This window comes from Drosophila subpulchrella, chromosome 2R (genome assembly GCF_014743375.2).
Source record: "Drosophila subpulchrella strain 33 F10 #4 breed RU33 chromosome 2R, RU_Dsub_v1.1 Primary Assembly, whole genome shotgun sequence".
Classification (NCBI taxonomy): domain Eukaryota; kingdom Metazoa; phylum Arthropoda; class Insecta; order Diptera; family Drosophilidae; genus Drosophila; species Drosophila subpulchrella.
The window spans coordinates 1,721,333-1,744,884 of NC_050611.1; the positions used below are offsets into that span (position 1 = coordinate 1,721,333).

Below are 23,552 nucleotides of genomic sequence, written 5' to 3' on the forward strand. Positions count from 1 at the left end.
CTAAGAGTCGAGGTCATCGACTATAGCGTTTGGCACGACCAAGTCCGACTATCTACATTATTGCAACTATCGATACAAGACATTCCATACAAGTCATTCAATTCCTGCTTAATCTACGTTATTTCAAAGATGGCCAAAAACAGCAATATTTATATTTTAGAGTCCCAAACCACCAACTTATACTCAATTCTTTCGTAATTGCCCAATAAAATGGGGGTATCGCTAGGATAAGCACTTTTTTGAGTATTTTTACCCCCAGGAGGAAGTTATTCTTTATTGATGAGCTGTAAAATTAGTTTAGACCGTGCTTAGCACGACAGCCTCCTTGGGCATCAGCAGTACGGAGTTGGCAAAAGTAAGATCGCTGAAAAGATAGGGTAAGATAGTAAGTGCTACTTGCTTATATAAGATCCATGTGACAAGAACTCACTTCTTACGGCGCGAACTCTTGTCGTTCACCACCACGTATTGCAGTTGAGTGGAGATGGAAGTGAAGACAGAGTCCAAGTTGACCGACTCGACTTCATCGTTGATGTTGATGACAGTGATGTACGACTTCTGGCCGGCCAGGGAGCTGTTTATAGAGGAATCGGTAATCTCTCGGCACTTAGAATAAATCATCCTAGCTTACCGCTTGAAGGCCAGCACATTGGGACCAATGGCCGAAACCGAGACATCGCCATGCTTCAAGGTGGGCTCATCCCGCAGAGCGCGCAGCTGCTTGAAGACATTCAGGTGGCTCAGGGCGATTCCGCGTTGCTTCTTCACGTTGACAGACTTGTAGTCAGTGGCCACTGGCAGCCAGGTGACGGAGGCGTTGGAGAAACCGGCGTTCTGCTCGTCGCTCCATTGGAAGGGCGTTCGCACGGGGTCTCGGCTGAGGCGCTCGAACTCCTGCTTGTTGGCTTGGCAGGCCTGCGGGTCAACGGTATCCTCCCAGCTGATCCACACGTCGGTCATGCCCGTCTCCTCGCCCTGGTATGTCACACTCACGCCTGGCAGGCCCAGGATGATCATATTGCTGGCGTCGATCCGGTCGACGCCAAGGCGGGATCCAGTGCGGCTGCGGTCGTGATTTCCGAACACCCAGTTGGCAACCTGGCCCTCGGGCATGTTGTCCAGCCAGCTGTGGATCAGCTCCGAGTAGTGGTAGGCGTCAGAGCTGTTGGTGACCTTGGCCACGAGCTCGAAGTTAAAGGGGATCTGGGAGCCCAGGTGGGTTTCGTTTCCGTAGTACTGCATGAGGACATCCAGCGGGGAGTAGGCCTCGGTGAGCAGGACGCGGTCATCCCCGCCCATCTCGGCGTTGAACTCCTCGATCACGTCGCGGAACTCGTAGACCATCTCCAGGTTCTCGGGCTGGTCCTTGGTGTAGATGTGCTGCAGGGAGGTGTAGTCGTCGGGATCGCTCACCTCCTCGTTCCGGGGCTCGTCGGGCCAGTTGCCATCGGCGTCGGCGGCAATTTCGAAAACATGCGGCACTGCGTCGATACGGAAGCCGTATGCTCCCTTTTGCAGCCAGAAGCGCAGGACGTCCTTCATGGCCTCCATTACCTTGGGGTTGCGGTAGTTGAGATCGGGCTGCTTGGCGTGGAACTGGTGGAGGTAGTAGGCCTGTCGTTGCTCGTTCCAGGTCCACATCGATCCGCGGAACACGGAGACCCAGTTGTTGGGTGGCTGCCGGATGCCGTTGACCACCTTGCCGGTGTGCCACACGTAGAAGTCCTTGTACTCCTCCTCGCCGGCGACCGAGCGGATGAACCATTCGCACTCGTCGCTCGTGTGGTTGGGCACAAAGTCCAGGATGATCTTGATGTCCAGCTCCTTGGCGCGGGCTATCAGCGCCTCGAATTCCTCCATGGTTCCGAAGAGCGGATCGATACCCCTGAAATCGGCCACATCGTAGCCGAAATCAGCCATGGGTGAGGTAAAGATAGGGGATAACCAGGTGGCGGTAATGCCGATTTCCTTCAGGTAGGGCAGTTGTTGCGTAATACCTGACAATAGTTCCAAGTTAACCCATATCTAGGCCTCTTCTAAATCAAAACTTACCAACGAGATCCCCGACACCGTCACCATCGCTATCCTTGAAAGATCTGGGGTAGATCTGGTAGAACTGACCCGTTTTCCACCAACCAACTTCCGCCAGGGAAGGCAGTACCAATGCCAAAAGGCAGAAGAGCACCACTAACTTGAACATGGCTCCCAATAAGTCGATTTATTACCAATGGCCAGAGGGATTATACAGTGCCCCTATTTATGCAGAGGGCTCGAGTTGATAATGCTTCGATAAGCTCGCCATGTTGCCAACTATTTCTGATTAACTTTGTGGGGACGGCATGTTTACAATTCCAACGAACAGTGAATGGGTTCTATTGATAAAGGGTTGTGGAATTTTTTTGGGTTCCTTTTTGCTGTTGTTTCGGCTTGGCTCATGAACAAAGATCATGAGACAGATTGGCAGGAAAATTAATTCCAACTGCATACTTTCGTATCTTATCGCGAAGTTAAGTTCTTTTATTTCGCAGGTAATTTATTAGGTCACTTCTTTTGTGCCGATTGGTTTGAGATTTGGGGGTTAAGGCTGTGATAAAGTAGTTGGTTGAAATGATTCAATAACTGGAACTTTATGAGTGTAGGTCATTGGTATACAATATCGGATTTCGCCACAGATTTCTTTCTTGGGGACTTTTTTAAGTGATATTGCAATTTTTGGATAGATAAAGCGGATCGAAAACACATAACTCATCTCGCGATAAATTTAATAATAACTTTATCTACATCACTCCAAATCATTACATTGATTAAAATTTACAAGCGTTGTGAAAGTGCTCTCCTACTGAAGGATTCTGGAACACTTCTTAAGGGAATATCTTGAATCTCTTTAAGTTGGTTAATACTGAAGTTCAAATTTTAGGCTCTATTATGCTATCGGCCTAACAACGCAAAGCTATGAAAAATAAAATTATGCTTTTTGTACCATGGTTTATGTCCAAATATGTCTTGTTTGGATCGTTTGGACGTTAACTTTAAAGTTTTTTCGAGCTTTGCGGTATTAACAGACGCCATACAGTCACTAAATTGTTAAAATGTTCCACATATTCCAAATTGTAGCTCACAATATTCTCAATGTAGTCTATTCATTTGTACTGCAAAATTAACGGGTGTCATTATGTTGTAAACTAAAACATAACATACCTAAATTGGTAAGGAGCAAGTCGAGACATAATTAAAACACGGAGATACCAAAATAACTATTTTATAATCTAGTAATCATATAAGAATTTTGTGTCATGAAATTAATGATGCATAGTTTTGGGCATTTAAGGTAAGCATGAAATGTTCTTCATATTGAACTGAATCGGGTTGCACCTTTTATCGCTTAATACTATATTACCAAACGGTAATTTTTATGACAAAAAGTGTTATAGATCCGCAAAATTGAGGAATGTTAAGGGCTATATAGTTTGAAATTTAAAAAGATATCGTTCGAACCAATTTTGAGAAAATAGACAAAAAGTGGTTTAAGAAAACAAATCCAACAAGCCTAAAGCGCCTATAGCGGCTTGGTGTCGTATTAGTGAAACAGCTTATTTGCTGCATGTGGTGTGCAATCTCGATTGAATTGCAAAATATTGATTATTATTTGGTTATAACTTTTTTACAATATATGAACAAAAAAGTGAGCGCTAGACGGGATTTAGTGTTATAGTCGTTTGCGGGCGTAAGAGTGGGCGTGGCACCCTGTAGAATCAAACTTGCGCTGCACAGGAAGTCCAAGAATCTGCATGCCGGTCCCAACACTCTAGCTCTTATAGTTTCCGAGATTTCAGCGTTCATACGGACAGACGGGCATAGCTTGATCGACACGGATAGTGATCCTTATCAAGAATATACATACTTAATGGGGTCGGATACGCTTCCTTCTACACGTTACATACTTTCCGACGAATAAGTATACCCTTTTACTCTACGAGTTTATATTATCCAGTTAGACATCTGTCGGAAATATGTAAATGTCACCTTAGATGACGAAATTATAGACTCGCCCATCAATACAGTTACTGTGCTTTAAATTAATTAATTAAAATAATTTAAGTACTCTAACATAAGAAAATAACCAATTTATTAATGATTAATTTTTTTCCGCTTTTTTGTCTTCAAATATTTTTAAATATTTGTCCTCTGAGTGTTGGCAGCACTGATTTTCAGTATGAATAAAACTTGGCTAATAGCCTGGGTCATTTATCGCCACTGACCCCAACAGGTCCAATTTTCTTAAATTTCACTTACACGTTCACCGCTTTTTCTCACAAACCAAATTAAGTTATTGAAGTCTAGGTAAGCTATCCTGTTAGTTTTTGCAATACCTTTCGATTGGTGTATCACTCGATATGATGGGACCATCACTGCAGTCTACTTCGCAGACTTTCCTGAGCGTTCGTCACTAAGTGGACTGCCGTCGACAGTGATTACAAGGGCGTGGCCCAACGGAAGATTTCGCCCTTGAAGCGAGAGAACACCGGTTCAAGTCCTACTGGAGAAAGTGAATCGGTAGTCTCTATCAGTTGTAAAATTAATTTACTTATAATAATAACATTTACAGATTACATCTTTTTTGTGGGTTTTAAGTCCATATTTTTTTGGGTGTGAATAGATGAAATAGGAATATTAAGAATCTATTAGATCCTAGACGTTGTACGGCCTAAGCCAATATTAACCAAAATATCAAGAGTATTCTCTTAACTATGCAATAGCTAAAATATTTTAATGCCGCCATACAAAATATAATCACGTCTTTTAACTTAAGCAACATCAATAATCTATTAAGAATCTATTAGATCCTAGACATTGTAAGTCTTAAGCCAATATAAGCCAAAACATCAAGTATATTCTCTTAACTATGCAATAGCTAAAATATTTGTCTTCTAACTTAAGCAACATCAATACCCCCCATTTATTCTGCAGCCAAAGGTCTCATCATATATTTTCCCCAGGTGGTCGTTTGGCTTTCGCGTCAAAGAGTCAGTATCGATAAGGCCCATAGATTATCGCCGTGTATAAGAGACCCATTCCAATCGGACCACTTACAGTTAGCGATGGCCCCTTGGACAAGCCTGTTCTTGCTGTTGGGCCTTGGCCTTCTGGCCGTAGACGCGGCGTCGGCACCTTGGTGGAAAACCGCTTCCTTCTATCAGATCTACCCACGATCCTTTAAGGACACAGACGGTGATGGAGTTGGGGACTTGAACGGAGTGACTGAGAAGCTGGAGTACCTGAAGGAGATCGGTATTACTGCAACCTGGCTGTCGCCTTTCCTCAAGTCGCCAATGGCGGACTTTGGCTACGATATTTCTGACTTTAAGGCGGTCGATCCCCTTTTCGGGACGATGGAGGACTTCGAGGAAATGGTCTCCCGCTCTAAGGAGTTGGGAGTGAAGATCATCCTGGACTTTGTGCCCAATCACTCCAGCGACGAGTGCGACTGGTTTATCCGGTCGGCCGCTGGAGAGGAGGAGTATAAGGACTACTATATCTGGCACCCGGGATTCCTCAACGAAGACGGAACCCGTCGCCCTCCCACCAACTGGGTGAGCGTGTTCCGCGGAAGCGCTTGGGAGTGGCACGAGGGTCGGCAGGAGTACTACCTCCACCAGTTCCACAAGAAGCAGCCGGACTTTAACTTCCGAAATCCAGTGGTGCGCGAGGAAATGAACAATGTGCTGCGTTTCTGGCTGGAGAAGGGCGTCGATGGATTCCGCGTGGATGCCATTTACCACGCCTTCGAGATCGAAGCCGATGAGAATGGCAACTATCCCGATGAGCCCCGCAACGATTGGACCGACGACCCAGAAGAGTACGGCTACACCCACAAGATCTATACCGTGGACCAGCCGGAGACCCCTCACCTGGTGTAAGTTTGGATAGTTAACTATCCTTTTAAGACCCTTTTATATCTTTCCTTATTTCCAGTTACGAATGGCGCCAAATCCTCGAGCAGTTCCAAGCCGACAATGGCGGAGATGAGCGGTAAGTCCTTCATAAGCGGAAAACTTCAAAGGAATCAAAAACTTCATATTATTTAGCATTTTAATGGTCGAAACCTGGTCCCCAATTGAGATCGTAATGGATTATTACGGCAATGCGACTGCCGACGGTGCCCAGATACCGTTCAACTTCCAGCTGATAAGCAATCTGTACTACGATTCCGATGCCTATCACTACGAGTACCTGATTAACAACTGGCTTAATCTGATGCCTGAGGGCAAGAGCGCCAACTGGGTGGTAAGTTTGTGGGGGATTAGCGATTAGCAATTAGCTGATCACTAATGCGCGGAAATTGGACTGTAGTTTTGTACTAGAGCAATAAAATACTTAACACCTTTTTAAAATAGATCGGAAACCACGACAAGAACCGCGTCGGCTCCCGATTCGGAGCAGATCGAGTCGACCTCTTCAACATACTGCTGCTGACCCTGCCCGGCTGCAGCATCACCTACAACGGCGAGGAGCTGGGCATGCTCGACGGATACGTATCCTGGAAGGACACCGTGGACCCGCAGGCCTGCAACGGCTACGAGTCCAACTACATGGACAACTCCCGGGATCCGGCTCGCACTCCGATGCACTGGTCGGATGAGAAGCTGGCTGGATTCACCACCGGCAAAACCACCTGGCTGCCAGTGTCCTCTGATTATCCCCAAAGGAACGTGAAGACCGAGCGCGGATCGTCCTTGAGCCACCTGAACGTATTTAAAAGGCTGCAAAACTTGCGTCAAGAGCCCAGCATCATGGAGGGATCCTCCGAGATCAAGGCTGTGAGCAGCTACGTTCTGGCTGTCAAGCGGTGAGTTTTCCAGATCTCTTGATATCAAATGGACATAATCAACAATTATAAATATTATTCTCGGCAGACACCTGAGCGGCGACTACGTATATATCTCGGTGTTCAACATTTTCGACTCCATCGAGAATGTCAACCTATCCACTGTGTTCGGCAGCCTGCCCGCCAAGTTCCAGTACGCCCTGGTGACCGAAAAGTCCATCAAGAAGGTCGGGGATCTGTTGTCCGCCACGAGCGTCACCCTCATGCCCCACGAGGCCATTGTACTGCGCTCCACAACGACCGTATAGTTTATTCCCCTTGTAACAAATTAAAGAACTGAAAAGCATTGTGATTAAATTTTTTAAAACCCTGTATAGCTTCGATCAGTGTCGACGATTTAAGTGCATAAGTACTTTTCAAGTGGCCTTCGTGGAAAGGACTTGGCATTTCAATCTGTTATCGAATTCTTTAATGTATTGGATTACTCATATAGGATTACTCATTCCTCATAATCTAAAACTCATTATGAGAATTCGAAAATCTTTTTTGAGTTTTTCGGTTACTCATGATAAGAGTATTAATTCTAAAGTTGGAAATTGAAAAAGACACTTACTCATATTAGGAATTTTGTGATCAATTCAAGTAATTTTTTTTAAAATGATTGCAACTTTTCCCAAGATGAGTTTTTTCCAAATTTTGTTTACTTAAATTGAGAATACAAATACTCAGTTTGAGAACGTCATAATTTTCTCTGTGTAGCCCAATTTTTTTTCAATCGCTCAGGGTTAATGGTCCCTTTAAAATCATTATTTAAATTACAAGTTACTTATTAAACTATAGTAAAGCATTTAGAGACTTTTAGTTTGTGATTGATTTTTCCATTCTGCGACATAAATAATTAAATTAATCATATCATCTATTGTATTTGGTAAATATATTTTAAAATAGGCAAAGGCGCATTTAAGACCGCAGAACCGCAACAATATGATTTTATGTTTTTTACTTGATCGAAGTAATAAAACTCGATTTATTATTGATCGAAATAATAAAACTCACAGAAAAAGTTGTACTTCTTGATTATAAAAAGTAATTTTTAAAAATGAGTATATAATCCCTGATTAAAAGAAAATAGTATAACCTTAAGTAAATATAACGCCCACTCTATGCAATTGCCAGTCCAAGATTTTTTAAAATGACGAATTATAAAGACATGGGGCGTTGTTCAACAAATGTTAGGCGTTTCTCGACAAAAATTTAATTCAGCAAATAACGTTAGAAAACATATTAAATGATCTAAAAGTGGAAACTAATTAATATTGGAAAACCTAATTCACTTTGAATACCCATTTTGAAATGTGTTCACCAAAAACTCCCCCACGCAAGGATTCTGAAAAATGGACATCAAATTTGAGAAATGCTGCTTTTTGCTGTTAATGATATTAGTCAGAGAGAAAAAAGTCTTGGACTTCAGATAATGTAAAAAGCTTTTCCATTACAGTTATTTCTGACTGATAAATAAAAGACTTAACAGTATAACAGCACCCGTACCTGCGAAAAATACATTCTGCTTAAAATATTTCCAGCTGGGACTTATAAGAACTTCTTTCGCGTAATGGTGCTATTTTTTTGGTCGCAGCTGTACACAGTGCTACTTGATAAGCCCATACTTGTTTATATTTCTCTCTTCTGATACTTCCCCCAAAAACCACAGCAACCCTCTCAAAATCTTTGCAGCGCTCTCTGTGTCTCCCGCTTCTCTGCGCAGTTTATAAATAAAATAGATGCATATTGTACACATGGGTGTAGTGTACCCCTTCAAAAAAGGCAAAAAATACCATAAATAATTTTTTAACGTTTACTACTAACATTTAAATATTTTAAAAGATTTATAAAATTTGGGTAAGCATCCATCTATCTTGCTGTTGTATGATTAACGATGTTAGTTATGTTATGTTAAAAATATTTCTTACTAAGCCCCAGCTTTTTCTCCCCCACTCTCTGATATTTAAATAAGGAAGGGCCTCACATTCGATCGTCAGTCGCATTTGTGTGCTTGCCGAGAGCAGATCTGTGTTGCTCAGCTCGGTCAAAATGATTAGGCACCGCTTGGTTTCATTGCTCGTGGTACTATTCCAAGTTCTGTGCCTTGCAAGGAGCCAACCTTTCCCCAACTACCACGCGGATTTCGAGGACATCGAAGACCAGGTCCCCGATCTCAAGTGGTGGCAGACGGGCGCCTTCTATCAGATCTACCCAAGGTCATTTAAAGACAGCAACGGCGATGGCGTGGGCGATTTAAATGGTGAGAAGAGCAGAGAAAGTGCAATATATAGGTTTAGACACTTATCTATCTAAAATATATATCAGGCATCGCGGAGCAACTGCCCTACCTCAAGGAGCTGGGCATCACGGCCACTTGGCTATCGCCCATATTCACCTCTCCCATGGCGGACTTTGGCTACGATATAGCCAACTTCACTGAGATTGCTCCTATTTTCGGAACCATGGCGGACTTTGAACATCTGATGGAAGTGGCCAAGAAATTGGACATCAAGATCATCTTGGACTTTGTGCCCAACCACTCGAGTGACGAGTGCGAGTGGTTCCGTCGCTCGGCGGCGAAGGATCCGGAGTTCAAAGACTTCTACGTGTGGCATCCTGGTCGGATGGTAAATGGCAATCGCAGTCCGCCCTCCAATTGGATCAGCGTTTTCCGGGGAAGTGCTTGGCAATGGCACGAGGGTCGTCAGGAGTTCTATCTGCACCAGTTTGTGAAGAAGCAGCCGGACTTGAACTACCGGAATCCAAAAGTACGAGAGGCCATGAATGTGAGTATATAAAAACATAAAATATAAAAACCAATTCGATTTTTTTCAAAGATCGATAGAATAATATTGAATTAGGAAGTTATAGGAGGTTATCGGCACCCGTCAACCATTTGCAGTAGACAAGCTTCATAACTTAATCTTATATCTTAAAAAGCAATGTATCGATCAAAGGGAAACCTTTGCAGTCACGTTTCTAATATTATTACCCTCTGTCTGAACCTATCTGTTGCTTAAATTTTTATAAACAAAAAACAACCGCAAATGTTGGGAAAAAAGTTGATTTTAACAGCGTGACACTTAGAATCCCTTATCGGTTAAAAAACAATCAGAAAAAAACCGCAAAATTGTACTTTCTTATTTTAAACTGGTTGGATTTATAAAGCTTGTGTTATAATTACTTTCCGCATCATCACAGAACGTTTTGAGATTTTGGCTGGCCAAGGGCGTCTCCGGCTTTCGCATTGACGCAGTACCCCATGTTTTCGAGATAGCGCCGGATGCTCAGAACCAGTACCGCGACGAGCCGCGCAACGATTGGGACAACGACCCCGAGGACTACGGCTATCTGCAGCACATCTACACCAAGGATCAGCCGGAGACCATTGACCTGGTATACTCGTGGCGGGCGGTGCTGGACGCGTTCCAGAGGGAGCACGGCGGCGAGGACCGAATCTTGATGGCAGAGACCTATTCACCCATCGATATCGTGATGCAGTACTACGGCAATGCGACGGCGGAGGGCGCTCAGCTGCCGTTCAACTTTCTGCTGATTAGCGAGCTGACCAACTCGTCGAATGCCCATGCCTACGAGGGAACGGTGCTCAAGTGGCTGCAGCACATGCCCGAGGGTCGCACCGCCAACTGGGTGGTGGGTTTATCAACTATATGCAATGTTACATGTGAAAACTAATCAGGTTTCTTCCCCAGTTGGGCAACCACGATCAGCCCCGAGTGGGCTCCCGCTTGGGTCGGGATCGGGTGGACATGCTGCACATGCTCACGGCCACGCTGCCCGGCGCCAGTGTCACCTACCAGGGCGAGGAGCTGGGCATGACCAACGTGTGGATCTCGTGGAAGGACACGGTGGACCCGTCAGCCTGCAACACCAACCCGAGCATCTACGAGCGCTACTCTCGCGATCCGGAGCGCACTCCCTTCCAGTGGGCCGATGCCCGGGACGCGGGATTCAGCAATGCCAGCAAGACCTGGCTGCCCATCGCCCTGGACTACAAGCAGGTCAACGTGGAGCTGGAGCGGCAGAGGCCCCTGAGTCACCTCAATATCTTCAAGCAGCTGTGGCAGCTGAGGAAGCAATCGCAGACCCTTCAGCACGGCCAAACTGAAGTGAAGGCCCTCAGCGACGCTGTGTTGGCAATTAAACGGTGACAAATAGAACGATTTCCAAGGGCCCTGATAATAACAAAAGATCTTCCCAGGTATCTCGAACGTGATTCAACCTTTTTGACCCTCCTGAACATTTACGACGGCGTGGAGACCATCAATCTTCGGCAGAGCTTCCCCGACTTGCCTCCTCAGCTCAAAGTTGTGCTGGTCTCAGAGCGATCTCAGGTCAAAGTTGGGTAGGTCAAGTGGCTCTGGTATAATACAAGCCCTGTTTTTAAACTCGTTCCCTCTTTCAGTGATCTCATCAACTCCACATCGGTGCAGCTGCAGCCCAAGGACTCGCTGATCCTGCAATCCAGCTCCTCGTATTACAGCTATGCCACCAATGGAGAGACTCGTTTTCTGCCCGTTCTGGGGGCTTACCTCTGGCTGGCTCAAGTGGCGCTCTATCTGGGCTATCGATGAGTTCCCACCCTCCAGCTGCTAGTTAATAACTAAACAACAATAATAAACAAAGTCAAAGCACTTAAGCACTTATCGGTGGAAAAATCTCTGGGGAGGCGGTCTATAAAAGCGGGCTCCCAAAAGCACGTTGATCAGTCAGTCATGGCGTGTCTAAAAAACTTAATCATAGCGATTCTCCTCCTGGGTCTTCACTGCGCCCTTGGCAGTGCGGCGGCAGTGGATCTGGACCCTGAGAGGGCCACCACCACCGCGAACACCACTCGCGATTGGTGGCAGGTGGCGCAGTTCTACCAGATCTACCCGCGCTCCTACAAGGACTCCAACGGCGACGGCATCGGCGACCTGCAAGGCATCATCTCCAAGCTGGACTACCTGAAGGAGATCGGAGTGACGGCCACCTGGCTGTCGCCCATTTACAGCTCGCCCATGGCGGACTTCGGCTACGACATCTCCGACTTCTACGACATTCAGCCGGAGTACGGAACCCTGGCCGATTTCGATGAGCTGATTGTGGAGGCCAACAAGCGGAACATCAAGATCATCCTGGACTTTGTGCCCAACCACTCGAGCGACGAGAACGTCTGGTTCCAGAAGTCGGTGAAGAGGGAGAAGGGCTACGAGGACTACTACATGTGGCACGATGGCTACGTGAACGCCACGGGGCAGAGGCAACCTCCTTCCAACTGGCTCCAGGCTTTCCGGGGAAGTGCCTGGGAGTGGAACGATGAGCGCCAGCAGTACTACCTCCACCAGTTCGCTGTCAAGCAACCGGATCTGAACTACCGCAATCCGGCCGTGGTGGCCCAAATGAAGAGGGTTCTAACCTACTGGTTGGACCGGGGAGTGGCTGGCTTCCGCATGGACGCAGTGCCCTGGTGCTTCGAGGTCCTGCCCGACGCCGAAGGACGCTATCCCGACGAGCCGCTGAGTGGCTACACGGACGACCCGGACGACTCCTCCTACCTGAAGCACATCTACACCCAGGACCTGCGCGAAACGGTGGAGATGGTGTTCCAGTGGCGCACGCTCCTCGACGACTACCAGCGAATCCACGGCGGCGACACGCGAGTCATCATGGTGGAGACCTACTCGGGCCTGGACTACGTGATGCAGTTCTACGGCAACCGCACCACCAAGGGCGCCCAGATGCCCTTCAACTTCCAGTTCATCATTGGCGGAAACGGGGACAAGAACAACACGCAGCTCAGTGCCACGGGATTCGTGAAGATCATCAACAGTTGGTTGAGCCAGATGCCCGCCGGTCAGACAGCCAACTGGGTGGTAAGTGAATCTCCTGATGGCACAGGAATTCAAAGTCGATCCTTTTAAAATTTTCACGTATAACCTCAACTTTTGCATAATATTTGGGTGCTTCTGGGTAAAAGTCCGATCACGTAATAATATCTGGTCCACATAAATAGACTTACCATAATGCTTACACCGAGGAACTGCACAAATATTTTCCATGCCGTGAACTATTGTCCATCTTTTTGGAATTTGATTGAAAAGGGTCTCTAAAAAATGTATCTTAAATGGGAATGATTTTCGTTTGTAAGTCGAAATGCTTAATGCTTAATGCTTAATGCTTACAAGAAAAACTGAAATTTGTCAATAACTTTTTAGAGGCTGATTTCAATTAGGGAAGTTTTTAGCTTACAATCTCAAAGTCGGGGAATATTTTAGTGTATTGAGGTCTGATCTAGCTAAAAATATTATAATTCAAAATCTCAGCAAATGACGCATATTCGATCATAGATGTAGCCTTAAGAGCACCAAAATAGTATGAAAAAGTAGAAATGGTTTGTGGTTAGCTTAGACTGAGTAACTGTGTAGTTTTTCGGGATTGAAGCACATTATTTAAGATAAATCTCTGCAGATGGGCAATCATGACCAGCGGCGAGTGGGCAGTCGCTATGGGGAGAACCGCATCGACTTGATGAACATGCTGCAGATGTTCTTGCCCGGCGTGAGCATCACCTACCAGGGTGAGGAGCTGGGCATGACGGACCTGGACATCAGCTGGGAGGACAGCCGGGACCCGGCGGCCTGCAACTCCAACTCGCAGATCTACGAGCAGTTCACCCGCGATCCCGCCAGGACCCCCTTCCAGTGGAGCGATGAGGCCAACGCCGGGTTCTCGACCAACTCCACCACCTGGCTGCCGATCAACCCGAACTACGTGACCGTAAATGCCAAGACGGAGAACGCCACGAGTCCCAGTCACCTGAGCCTGTACAAGCAGCTGGTGGAGCTGCGGAAGCAGAAGACCCTGCAGTTGGGCGCCACTCGGTACGGGAACGTGGGCGACAATGTGGTGGCCATCAGGAGGTACCTGAGTGGGGAAGCCACCTACGTGCTGGTGGCCAATGTGCTGGGCACCAGTGTCTCCGGCGTGGATGTAGCCAGTGCCGTTTATGCCACTGGCAGCTACAAGATCAAGCTGGTCAACCCGCAGGCCAAGGCCACAGTTGGGTAAGTCTTCCTCGGATTCCTAAGTCAAGTCCCCGAGTAACTTTTCTCTACCCTCTCCCCATCACAGCGATAGCGTCTCCCTAAGCAACTTGTCGTTGGAGCCTTACGCAGCCCTGATTTTGGAGTCTGTCTAAAGTTTACATAATCATAATCATAAGTTTGAAAAGAACAATACGTATACATAGGGTATACATAAAGTACATCGATAATGTGTCTTGTTACATGGGCGTATAAGTCATTGCGGCGAACGACATTGGAAAACTTTTCAATTTTAAGGTCGCGTGCTGGGCCAACTTATTATAAATTATTAAGGAACTTTGTCGTGGCTCAAGAGTCGGAGTGGCAGCGAGGACCGGTGGCGGGGCCAAGGGAAATTCCATTAGACGTGATTGATAAGACACACAAATCACGCATACGCAGCGTTGCTGCCACGCAAAAACCAGAGGACCACAGAAGGTGTCTCGGTAATGGGGCAAGCAGTGTGCGTAAGCGTGGGAGTGGGCGTTTGCGTGTGGGTGTGGCTGTAGTCGGCGTACTTAGAAGCCCTAGAGAAAGGGACCGTGGCCAGCTTTTTAATTTACTCGGAAAAAACAGGGTGAAATTAAGGCGAAAACGACATAGTTGCTATTTTTAGAAGCCACAAAACATAACTTTAATCACTCCATTCATTCGAAGCACTTTAAACAGAAGGGCACCATCATTACCAGCAGTTGGAAACACCAAAGTTCATCTCCGACAATTGTCCTGTCATCGGCGGGCTCTTTGCGGCATTAGCTGCCAACCCTTGGCCCCAAAAACGTCAACAGACCCCGAAACATCATTCCGCAAAACATCAGCTACGTGAGCGCCATTCAAATGAGCACGGACCCTCAACCCGTTCGGAGGCAGTTATGAGCCATGTTTGCGGTGCAATTAATGAGCGGCCAGTGATTAAATGAACTTTCAGGCCTGCCCTGGCCACATATCCACCTTTCCACCTAGCCAGCTGGAACGTGCCAAATCAGAAACCAGGGGAACGCAGCTCGTTAAGAGCCGGTCCGAAATCAAACTCAAATATTACCCTCGCATTATTAATATGCAAACGCTGTCGGAGCTTCGAATACGGTAACTAAATGTGCAAGGATGTGCTGTCCGTGATGCTCGGCTCGCTTCCGGCTTTTTGGGAACCCACCCCCTGCAGATTACAGCGGGCTTAATGCGTTTTAAAAGTTTCCCAATCGGAAGGGGAACAAACTTTTGTGCGTTTGTAACCTGCGTAAATCTTCGAAAATCATGAAAATCATCTTAAATGTAATCATTTCGGTGGCCCTCATCAAACATTGGGGCCCAGTCTCTTTGGGAAATTAACTTCATTATCTGCCCGAAAATGAAATGCACAAAAGGCAGAAGGCTTTGTCGACTGAACTGCCACCTGGAATCCGTCTGGGCCGTCGTCTGTCCTGCGGTTTTCATTTTCACAATTTCATACAGATTTTTTTTAAGGTTTCTGGTCACGTGCGTAAGGGTAAAGTGGCCCAGGACTCGGAGCCGTGTCTGTGACCTTTTTAATGGGCTGACGGGTCACGCAGCCATTTACACGATTCCATTTTATTCATTTTTGTGGCCCTGCCGAGGAGACTGCTAATTTTTTAGCGTCAAATCGAACAAATCGAAGCGGCCACAGATTATTTAAAGGGAGGAAATAATTTGTAAAGATTTTGAGGGAACCGCTCTATGCTTTCAGTGCGAAATTCCATCTGGTTGTTCTCAAACTAATCGTAAAATCCCCTGCAACCGGGTAATTACTCGACTTCACTGAGCACCAATCTATTTGTAATTTCAGACGGTCAGATCAGACGAATGGCAACCTTTCTAACCGCACCCAAGTTGGCCGCATAAGCCAGAAATCTTTGAAAATTATGGGCGTATACTTGGTGCCCGGGTATCGCAAGGCGTCTCCCAATTACCATGTGTAAACGCAATTTAATTATTTATAACGCAATTGAAGTTCTGCTCTGGGCTGCCCTCCTTTTTGGGGACGAAAGCAAGAGTAAATACTGCGGGGTTGTTTCACAACCTTCCGAGATTGGTAATAAATCTCGCCATGAAAATTGCCCCGGCTATCTGGACGAACTCATCAAGCCCCTCTCGACGGTTTCGACTTCAAAGGATCCCCCGATGCTGGGGAGAACTTCTCTGTTTTATGGGCCTAGTCCCCGGTCGTCGTCTGTATTTACATTGTGTAACACACATTCCTGGCTCTCGGGGCCCAGGCATACAGTGTAAAACACCAAATACTTACCGAGGGGCCGGGAACTTTTGCATGACTTTAATTTGTGTGTAAACACTTTAAACGGCAAGCCCCGCCGCCGAGTGGAATTAAAAGAGTATGCCGGGCACTTGAGCTTATCTCCCTGGTGGGGGCTTTCAGGATATGTGTGGTGTTTCTGGGGTGGAGTGGTTTGTTTGTCTGGTTTTTCACTTATATATTTATTTATGCAAGCCACGGCATATTTGCTTTGAGCCGAAGATAAATACCGATTGAGTGGCCTGAACCAGTGTGTTTCAAGTGCCTCGGATAGGAAACGCATTTAATCGGACCGGGAAGAACTGCTGCCGCTCAGTACCAGGGCCTCGCCGGCAGCCAGACTCAATCCGGTGACCTCGAAGAGCGAGCTGAAAAGATGTCCGCACAGAAGTCAGCAGATGGTCAATATTGGGACGGGCTCCCTCTTACCCCTCCGATTTGGCGGACTGCAGGCTGCGGATGAGGAGCGTCAAGTGGGTGGGCAGAGTCTTGTCGAAGTCGTATAAATTCACGGTGACACCCTTGCTGGCCAAGTTGGCCACATAAATTATGGATGCAGAGCCCGAGAGGTAACTGTAAAGGTAATGGTTCGGCAAGTTCTTGAAAGAATTTCCATAGACTAAGGAGCTCCCGGTGGAAACTAATATAGTTCATAGCACAGTGCATTCTAGTAGTCTTACTACCCGGTTCATCGGTTATAATTTACTATCTATCGATGTCGATGCCAATGTAATCATGTTGACGATGCCACAATTCCTTTTTGTAATTATAAAATAGTGTCGAGTAATGCCGAGACTGCCCTTTTTTGGCAAGTATTGTTTAGTCTTCGCCTAAAGTATTATCGATCGAATTGTTTATAAATTATATAAATCTATATATAATGAAACCTAAAAGAAATAGGTAAATGATATGACTTCCTCGACTTCTGATGAATAAGGGGTCCTTATTGTTTACATCTATCTTAAGTTCTGTATAAGAAGACATCTAAAAAATAAATATATCATTCCTCTTGCTCTAAAGAATTCGCGATTACTTTTTTTAGGAACACAAACATTTTATCACGGTCAAATAAGTCAACAATTAGTTTAACAATGTCTACGATTCCATGATGACAGTTGAACAGTTAGCATCGGCCTTGACGATAAGTACTTTACTTTCCCATGCAGATCACACTTCCAATTCCATCTTTCTTCACCAATTGCATCTAAATATTGGTAATAAAACATTACTCACCGCTTCACGACGAACACATTATCACTGATCACACCGTATTTGGTGGATCCATTCTGCAGTGGCAGCGAGGTCTTTCTTAGCTCCACCAAGGATTTGTAGATTTTCAGATGGGACCGCTGAGCGGCCAGCTCCGTTTCCACGTTTACCGTTTGGTAGTCCGCCGCCAAGGGCAACCAGGTCTTCGATGCAGTGGAGAACCCGGCGTTGGTGCCACTCGTCCACTGGAAGGGAGTTCGCGATGGATCGCGCGTGAACTGCTCGTAGATCTGCGAGTTTGAGTTGCAGGCCGCCGGGTCCTGGGTGTCCTCCCAACTGATCTCGCCGTCGGTCATGCCAAGCTCCTCGCCCTGGTAGGTGACACTGGCTCCCGGGAGGACCATGACCAACATGTTCATGGCATCCGCATTGGCCGCTCCATATCGGCTGGCCGCCCTTCGCTGATCGTGGTTGCCAATCACCCAGTTGGCGGTGCGTCCGGCTGGCAGGTTGTCCATCCAGTTGTCCACAGCCGTCTTGACCGATCCCGCCGAGAAGCCATCGCTGGCCAGGACCGTTATCAGGTTGAAGTTGAAGGGCAGGTGGGCTCCTGCCACCGATCGATTTCCGTAGAACTGCATTGTGTAGGCGGGCGGAGCATAGGTCTCAATCAGGAGGACCCTCGTGTCGCCGCCATGGATGCGCTGGTAGTCGTCCATCACCACACGCCACTGGTACGCCATGTCGATGGTCTCCGGCCGGTTCTCGATGAGATCGCTTTTCAAGTAGTTGCGAGCGTCGACGTCATCCGTCAGTCCACTGACTTCCTCGTCGGCATACTGACCATCTGCATCCGGTTCGATCTCGAAGAGCACGGGCACGGCATCACAACGGAAGCCTGCGACTCCGAGGTCCAACCAGTAGCGGAGCACTCGCTTCATCTGCTCCACGACCAGGGGATTTCGGTAGTTAAGATCGGCCTGCTGCACTGCGAACTGGTGGAGGTAGTACTGCTGGCGCTTCTCGTTCCACTCCCAGGCACTTCCCCGGAAGGCTTGGAGCCAGTTTGAAGGGGCTTCCCTCTGCCCAGTGGCATTCACCTTGCCGTCGTGCCACACATAGTAGTCCTCGTAGCCCTTCTCGCGGTTTACAGACTTCACAAACCAAGCGTTTTCGTCACTCGAATGGTTGGGCACGAAGTCCAGGATGATCTTTAGATCCAACTCATTGGCCCTTTTTATCAGAGCCCTGAAGTCATCGATAGTTCCGTACTCCGGCTGGATGTCGAAGAAGTCGGATATGTCGTAGCCAAAGTCCACCATGGGCGAAGTGAAAATGGGCGACAGCCAGGCAGCTGTGACGCCCAGATCCTTGAGGTACTCCAGTTTGCTGGTGATGCCATTCAAATCGCCGATACCATCGCCATCAGAGTCCATGAAGGAGCGCGGGTAGATCTGATAGAACTGGGCATTTTGCCACCAGTCCTTTGTAGCAGCAGTTGAGGTTGTGGTCTCGCAGGACCTGATGGGCGGTGCCAGGATAACCAGCCCACAAGCCAATAAACCAAAAAGATCCAATCGTGTTCTCAGCATTCTTATAACTTGATAGCAAGGAGTCAGTGCTTCGACTTTTATACAATATTAATGGAACCCGGATTACTAGGCTTAAATGATAAGCCCTCCATTGAGTAGTGATGCATTTAGCAAAACACTCGAAAGACTACTTCAGCTGGAAATTTTCCAATAACAGTTTCGGCCAGGCGATGCGTATGCCCCACATTCGATTAAGCGGACTTACCTGGCGCAATCAAAACATTTCCATTGTATGGGCTTATCTAACCGATTGAGGGGACAGTCTATAAAAGAGCGAGTCACTGCCGGCTGCTCACACACAATGTTTTTTATTTTGACCAAGGCAATGGAGCTTCTGTCGCTCCTAACAATCCTGGTATTGGCCATTCGCAATGCTGAGGGTTGTCAGCTGCAGAGCTCCAGCAGCGAAACCGCCAAGGACTGGTGGCAAACCGCCCAGTTTTATCAGATCTACCCCCGCTCGTTCAAGGACTCAGATGGAGATGGAATCGGAGACTTGAATGGCATCACCAGCAAACTAGAGTACCTCAAGGATCTGGGCGTCACAGCCGCCTGGCTGTCGCCCATTTTCACCTCGCCCATGGTGGACTTTGGCTACGACATATCCGACTTCTTCGACATTCAGCCGGAGTACGGAACCCTCGATGACTTCAGGGCTTTGATAAAGCGGGCCAAGGAGCTGGACCTGAAGATCATTCTGGACTTCGTGCCCAACCACTCCAGCAACGAGAGTACGTGGTTCAAGAAGTCGGTGAACCGCGAGAAGGGCTACGAGGACTATTACGTGTGGCACGACGGAAAGGTGAATGCGGAGACCGGGGCCAGGGAACCTCCGACCAACTGGCTTCAGTACTTCCGTGGGAGTGCCTGGGAGTGGAACGAGGTACGCCAGCAGTACTACCTTCACCAGTTCGCCGTGCAGCAGCCCGATCTGAACTACCGCAATCCCCTGGTGGTTGATCAGATGAAGCGGGTGCTCCGTTACTGGCTGAACGAGGGCGTCTCTGGATTCCGATGCGATGCCCTGCCCCCGCTCTTTGAGGTGCTGCCCGATGCCCAGGGACAGTTTCCTAACGAGGTTGTGAGTGGAGCCACCGACGACACGGAGGATCGCAACTACTTGACCACCACGTACATCGAGAACCAGCCGGAGACCATCGACATGGTTTACCAGTGGCGCAAAGTTCTTGACGATCACAAGCGAATATACGGGGGCAACTCGAGCGTTCTGCTCATAGAGACCTACTCCCCCGCCTGGTTCAGCATGCAGTTCTATGGAAACAGGACGACCGAGGGAGCCCACCTGCCCTTCAACTTCAACCTGATCACGGTGATGGAACAAAAGGGTTTGAGTGCCGGCAACGTGCAGGAGGCGATTGATTTGTGGTTGAAGAATATGCCTGCGGGTCGCACGGCCAATTGGGTGGTAAGTTTTAATCATAGAGTAACGATTCGAATTTTGTATTAATCAGATTACTGGTTCCAGCTGGGAAACCACGACAAGCGACGGGCCGCCAGTCGGTATGGAACTGAGCACATCGATGCCATGAACATGCTGGTGATGGTCCTTCCAGGAGCCAGTGTCACCTATCAAGGAGAGGAGATCGGCATGACCGACGGGGAGATTAGCTGGGAGGACACGGTCGATCCTTGGGCCTGCAACTCGAACGCGAATATCTTCGAGCAGTACACCCGGGATCCTGAGAGAACCCCTTTCCAGTGGACGGGGGGTACCAACGCCGGGTTCACAAATGGCTCCACCACCTGGTTGCCACTGGCCGATGGCTATGAGACTACAAACGTGGAAACGGAACTGAATGACGATCGGTCCCATTTGAAGATCTACAAGGCATTGGTTGCCCTACGGAAGTCATCCAAGACTCTGCAGAATGGGTCCACAAAGTATGATACAATTTCGGAGGATATTCTCATTGTTCAAAGGTTAGTGATGATACTTAAAATCCAATTAAAAGTAAAAACTTGTACTTATCTTACCTTTTAAAGATCCCTGACCAACTCGGCCACCATTGTGGGTGTTATTAACTTCGGAACTGTAGCCAAAACCGTGGACTTGAGTCAGTTTGACAAGAATCGCACCGAAAGCATGCAGCTCCTCATTAGAAGTATTAACTCCACGAAAGTAGAAGGGTAAGTGGGAAATGTTAGTCGACTAAATTCTGTAATATTTATATCTTTATCTCCATCCGGATAGCACTCGGTACGACCCGAAATCTCTGAGCCTGGACCCCGCGGAAGCCCTAGTTTTAACCACCGAATAAAACTCATTATTTTAAATGGAAAGTGTTTTTAATTCTTTGATATTCGTCTTGCTTTATTCGTAAATATATATGCAGCCAAATAACATTTAGCGTATTGTTGTCAATAGTATTAATAACTATACATCAAGTAACTTATGCAAAAGACAAGTAAATCTTGGGTGTTCATGGGCTTTAGTTAACGACTATTTACACTGAACACTGACACGGAAAACGAGTATATTTCTCTATTATTTGTACCCATGATTTGGCTAGACAAGATTTGCATTACTTGCGCTCTATAACAAATATTTAACTATGCGTTTTTGAAGATAGCACATTTGAAGTCGTAAGCTGCACACAATTAACATTAATCTGTATTCACATCAACTTATTACTACGACTAGAAGTGATTTCTCCTATATGTGTAAAGTCCTATATGTACAACTTAGTTGGACAACAATTAAATCTACCATGTTGATGGGCTCAAACAACACAATAAATGCAATTGTAATTGTTCTACCTAGCTGCTACATTTCAAAGGGGCTGGATCCCAGCCCTTTTGGAACATAATTGCGCCCTCGAAAAAAATCCCTCGTTACCCAGTGCTCACTGTACAGGTTTTGCCTCACTTAGCCTACGAATTACGTGTACTATTCAGATAGTTTGCTAGTTGCTTCGGTTGTAGAAAACACATTTTTGAAATTATATCACATTTTCATTTTTTTGTTTCTTTCGGAACGCTCTGAAACAACGCTTAGAAAACTAGATAAGCTTAGGACTTAAACACTTATTAATATTTTAGGGATGACAAGTTATTTTTAAATATACCATTAGGATTTGTGCTGAAGTGTAAAACGGAGAAACGCATTCGTTATTGGGAAAGATTTCGAGAGGAGCGACTTTCGCTTGGGACATTGCTTCAATTAATGCTGGCCTTTGTGGCCTGGCCTTTATGGGTCTCTTAAAATCTGAAGATATCTTTAGGGGTCACAGAAATATCTTCATTACCAATAGTAAACATAAAGTAATTTTGTGATGACATGCTTAATTAAAAGTTGTACTATAAACATGGAAATATTATAACCAACAATGAATAAACTTTGATATATTTTTAAGACAAGGATGTGTAAAAATTAAATTAATTAACATGGAATCAACGCATCTTTCTGAAAATAAATCAATATTTCGTAGGCGTACTTTGGAATGTCTGAAGATATTTCTGTGGCACAGCTGCCTGTACATCCATTGCAACATGGTGGCACTTAAATCTGCCGACCTCCGTCTGTTTTTTCTGCCCCCTGACCCCTCGAAGAGCTTGGGTCAACAGACATTTTCCTCTACTTACGTATTTTTGCGGGGACCTCTAATCTCCGATGGCAGCTTAAACGGGAATCGCGGCGCGCTTCTTTGCCGCACTGCCGCTGCCCGTGCTGCCCGTGTCGCTGGAAGAGCTTTGTGTTGCAGGTTGCTGCTGCTGCTGTTGCTGTTGCAGCTCCGCTTGTTGTCGCTGCTGCTCCTTCAGCAACTGCTGCTGCAATTGTTGTGCGTTTAGCTATAAGTTTGTTTGCAGAACCGGCGGCCGCTGGCTCCCGTTTCCATGGCCATTGTTGGCTGCCACGGATGCGGTTTCGGTGACATCGCCCGCCCCCGCTGCAGTTGTTATTGTAGTCGCCAGCGCCTGTGTTGTTGTTTCTCCAGTTGCCGCTGTTGTTGTTATGGTTGCTGCTGGGCCGCTTATGTGATTGTTAGCCGTTGTGATGGCAAATGCCACGGCCGGCTGGCCATGTTGGCGCTGATTGATTTTATTATTGTTGGCCACCACTTGCTCCGATGCCTCGTCGCCGTCGCCATTGCCATTGCCATTGCCATTGCTGTTGGTATTGCTGTTGCTGTTGCTGTTGCTACTTCCATTAGAGTTGCTGTTGCCGTTGCCACTGCCCTTCTCTGTGGGCGTGGTCGTGGCCGTTGTGGTATTGTTCGGCACATATTGATCGGCATATGGTATTTGATTGTACGCATTGATGTCCATCGACGTGATTATGCTGGAAATAGTCTGAGTGGCCATCTCGCACAATTTCTTTGCCTTTAGCGAGTTTTCTGTAAAATATGGGAGGAAAATGGAAATGGAAAAAAATAATATATCCTGTTTTTATTCGAATAAAAATGAATAGCATTTTTAACAATGTAAACAAGGGACAGTTATTTATTTCAAATAGCCTGCCATTTTAAAAATAAAAAAAAATACATTGAAACTCAAACAACTATTAAAAC

General features: G+C 46.6%; 6 protein-coding genes across 10 annotated transcripts in view; 3 read left to right on the forward strand and 3 right to left on the reverse strand.

Annotated features, from left to right (window-relative positions):
* Nucleotides 1-267: 267 nt before the first annotated feature.
* On the reverse strand, nt 268-2,200 carry LOC119551755 (maltase A3-like). Its single transcript, XM_037861282.1, has 4 exons — nt 2,053-2,200; nt 632-1,997; nt 431-574; nt 268-364 (listed from the first exon to the last, which is right to left on the reverse strand). The coding sequence occupies exons 1-4, from the start codon at nt 2,198-2,200 to the stop codon at nt 298-300; spliced, it is 1,725 nt and encodes a 574-aa protein (XP_037717210.1). The 3' UTR covers nt 268-297.
* A 2,899-nt stretch (nt 2,201-5,099) lies between these two features.
* Nucleotides 5,100-7,203, forward strand: LOC119551750 (maltase A3). The gene is made up of 5 exons (XM_037861276.1): nt 5,100-5,914; nt 5,974-6,030; nt 6,087-6,285; nt 6,396-6,847; nt 6,915-7,203. Exons 1-5 carry the CDS (start codon nt 5,100-5,102, stop codon nt 7,132-7,134), a joined length of 1,743 nt encoding a protein of 580 aa, XP_037717204.1. The 3' UTR covers nt 7,135-7,203.
* A 1,671-nt stretch (nt 7,204-8,874) lies between these two features.
* On the forward strand, nt 8,875-11,531 carry LOC119551749 (maltase A3). The gene is made up of 6 exons (XM_037861275.1): nt 8,875-9,128; nt 9,194-9,654; nt 10,070-10,522; nt 10,582-11,036; nt 11,091-11,234; nt 11,295-11,531. The coding sequence occupies exons 1-6, from the start codon at nt 8,918-8,920 to the stop codon at nt 11,461-11,463; spliced, it is 1,893 nt and encodes a 630-aa protein (XP_037717203.1). The 5' UTR covers nt 8,875-8,917; the 3' UTR covers nt 11,464-11,531.
* Nucleotides 11,532-11,581: 50 nt separating this feature from the next.
* LOC119549495 lies at nt 11,582-21,318 on the forward strand. The gene is made up of 10 exons (XM_037857599.1): nt 11,582-12,744; nt 13,340-13,935; nt 16,539-16,695; nt 17,612-17,704; nt 17,794-18,435; nt 18,676-18,879; nt 19,181-20,449; nt 20,510-20,964; nt 21,028-21,171; nt 21,236-21,318. The coding sequence occupies exons 1-10, from the start codon at nt 11,605-11,607 to the stop codon at nt 21,300-21,302; spliced, it is 4,767 nt and encodes a 1,588-aa protein (XP_037713527.1). The 5' UTR covers nt 11,582-11,604; the 3' UTR covers nt 21,303-21,318.
* LOC119551763 (maltase A3-like) lies at nt 16,388-19,026 on the reverse strand. The gene is made up of 3 exons (XM_037861289.1): nt 17,456-19,026; nt 16,652-16,795; nt 16,388-16,590 (listed from the first exon to the last, which is right to left on the reverse strand). The coding sequence occupies exons 1-3, from the start codon at nt 19,021-19,023 to the stop codon at nt 16,506-16,508; spliced, it is 1,797 nt and encodes a 598-aa protein (XP_037717217.1). The 5' UTR covers nt 19,024-19,026; the 3' UTR covers nt 16,388-16,505.
* A 16-nt stretch (nt 21,319-21,334) lies between the features above and the next one.
* LOC119551748 (metabotropic glutamate receptor 2) overlaps nt 21,335-23,552 on the reverse strand; it is a 114,836-nt gene continuing 112,618 nt past the window's right edge. For all 5 annotated transcript variants that reach the window (XM_037861271.1, XM_037861270.1, XM_037861273.1 and 2 more), the window contains exon 18: nt 21,335-23,378. In XM_037861271.1, coding sequence (XP_037717199.1) covers nt 22,834-23,378 — 545 coding nt within the window. In that variant the 3' untranslated portion in view covers nt 21,335-22,833. The remainder of the gene's footprint in view (nt 23,379-23,552) is intronic.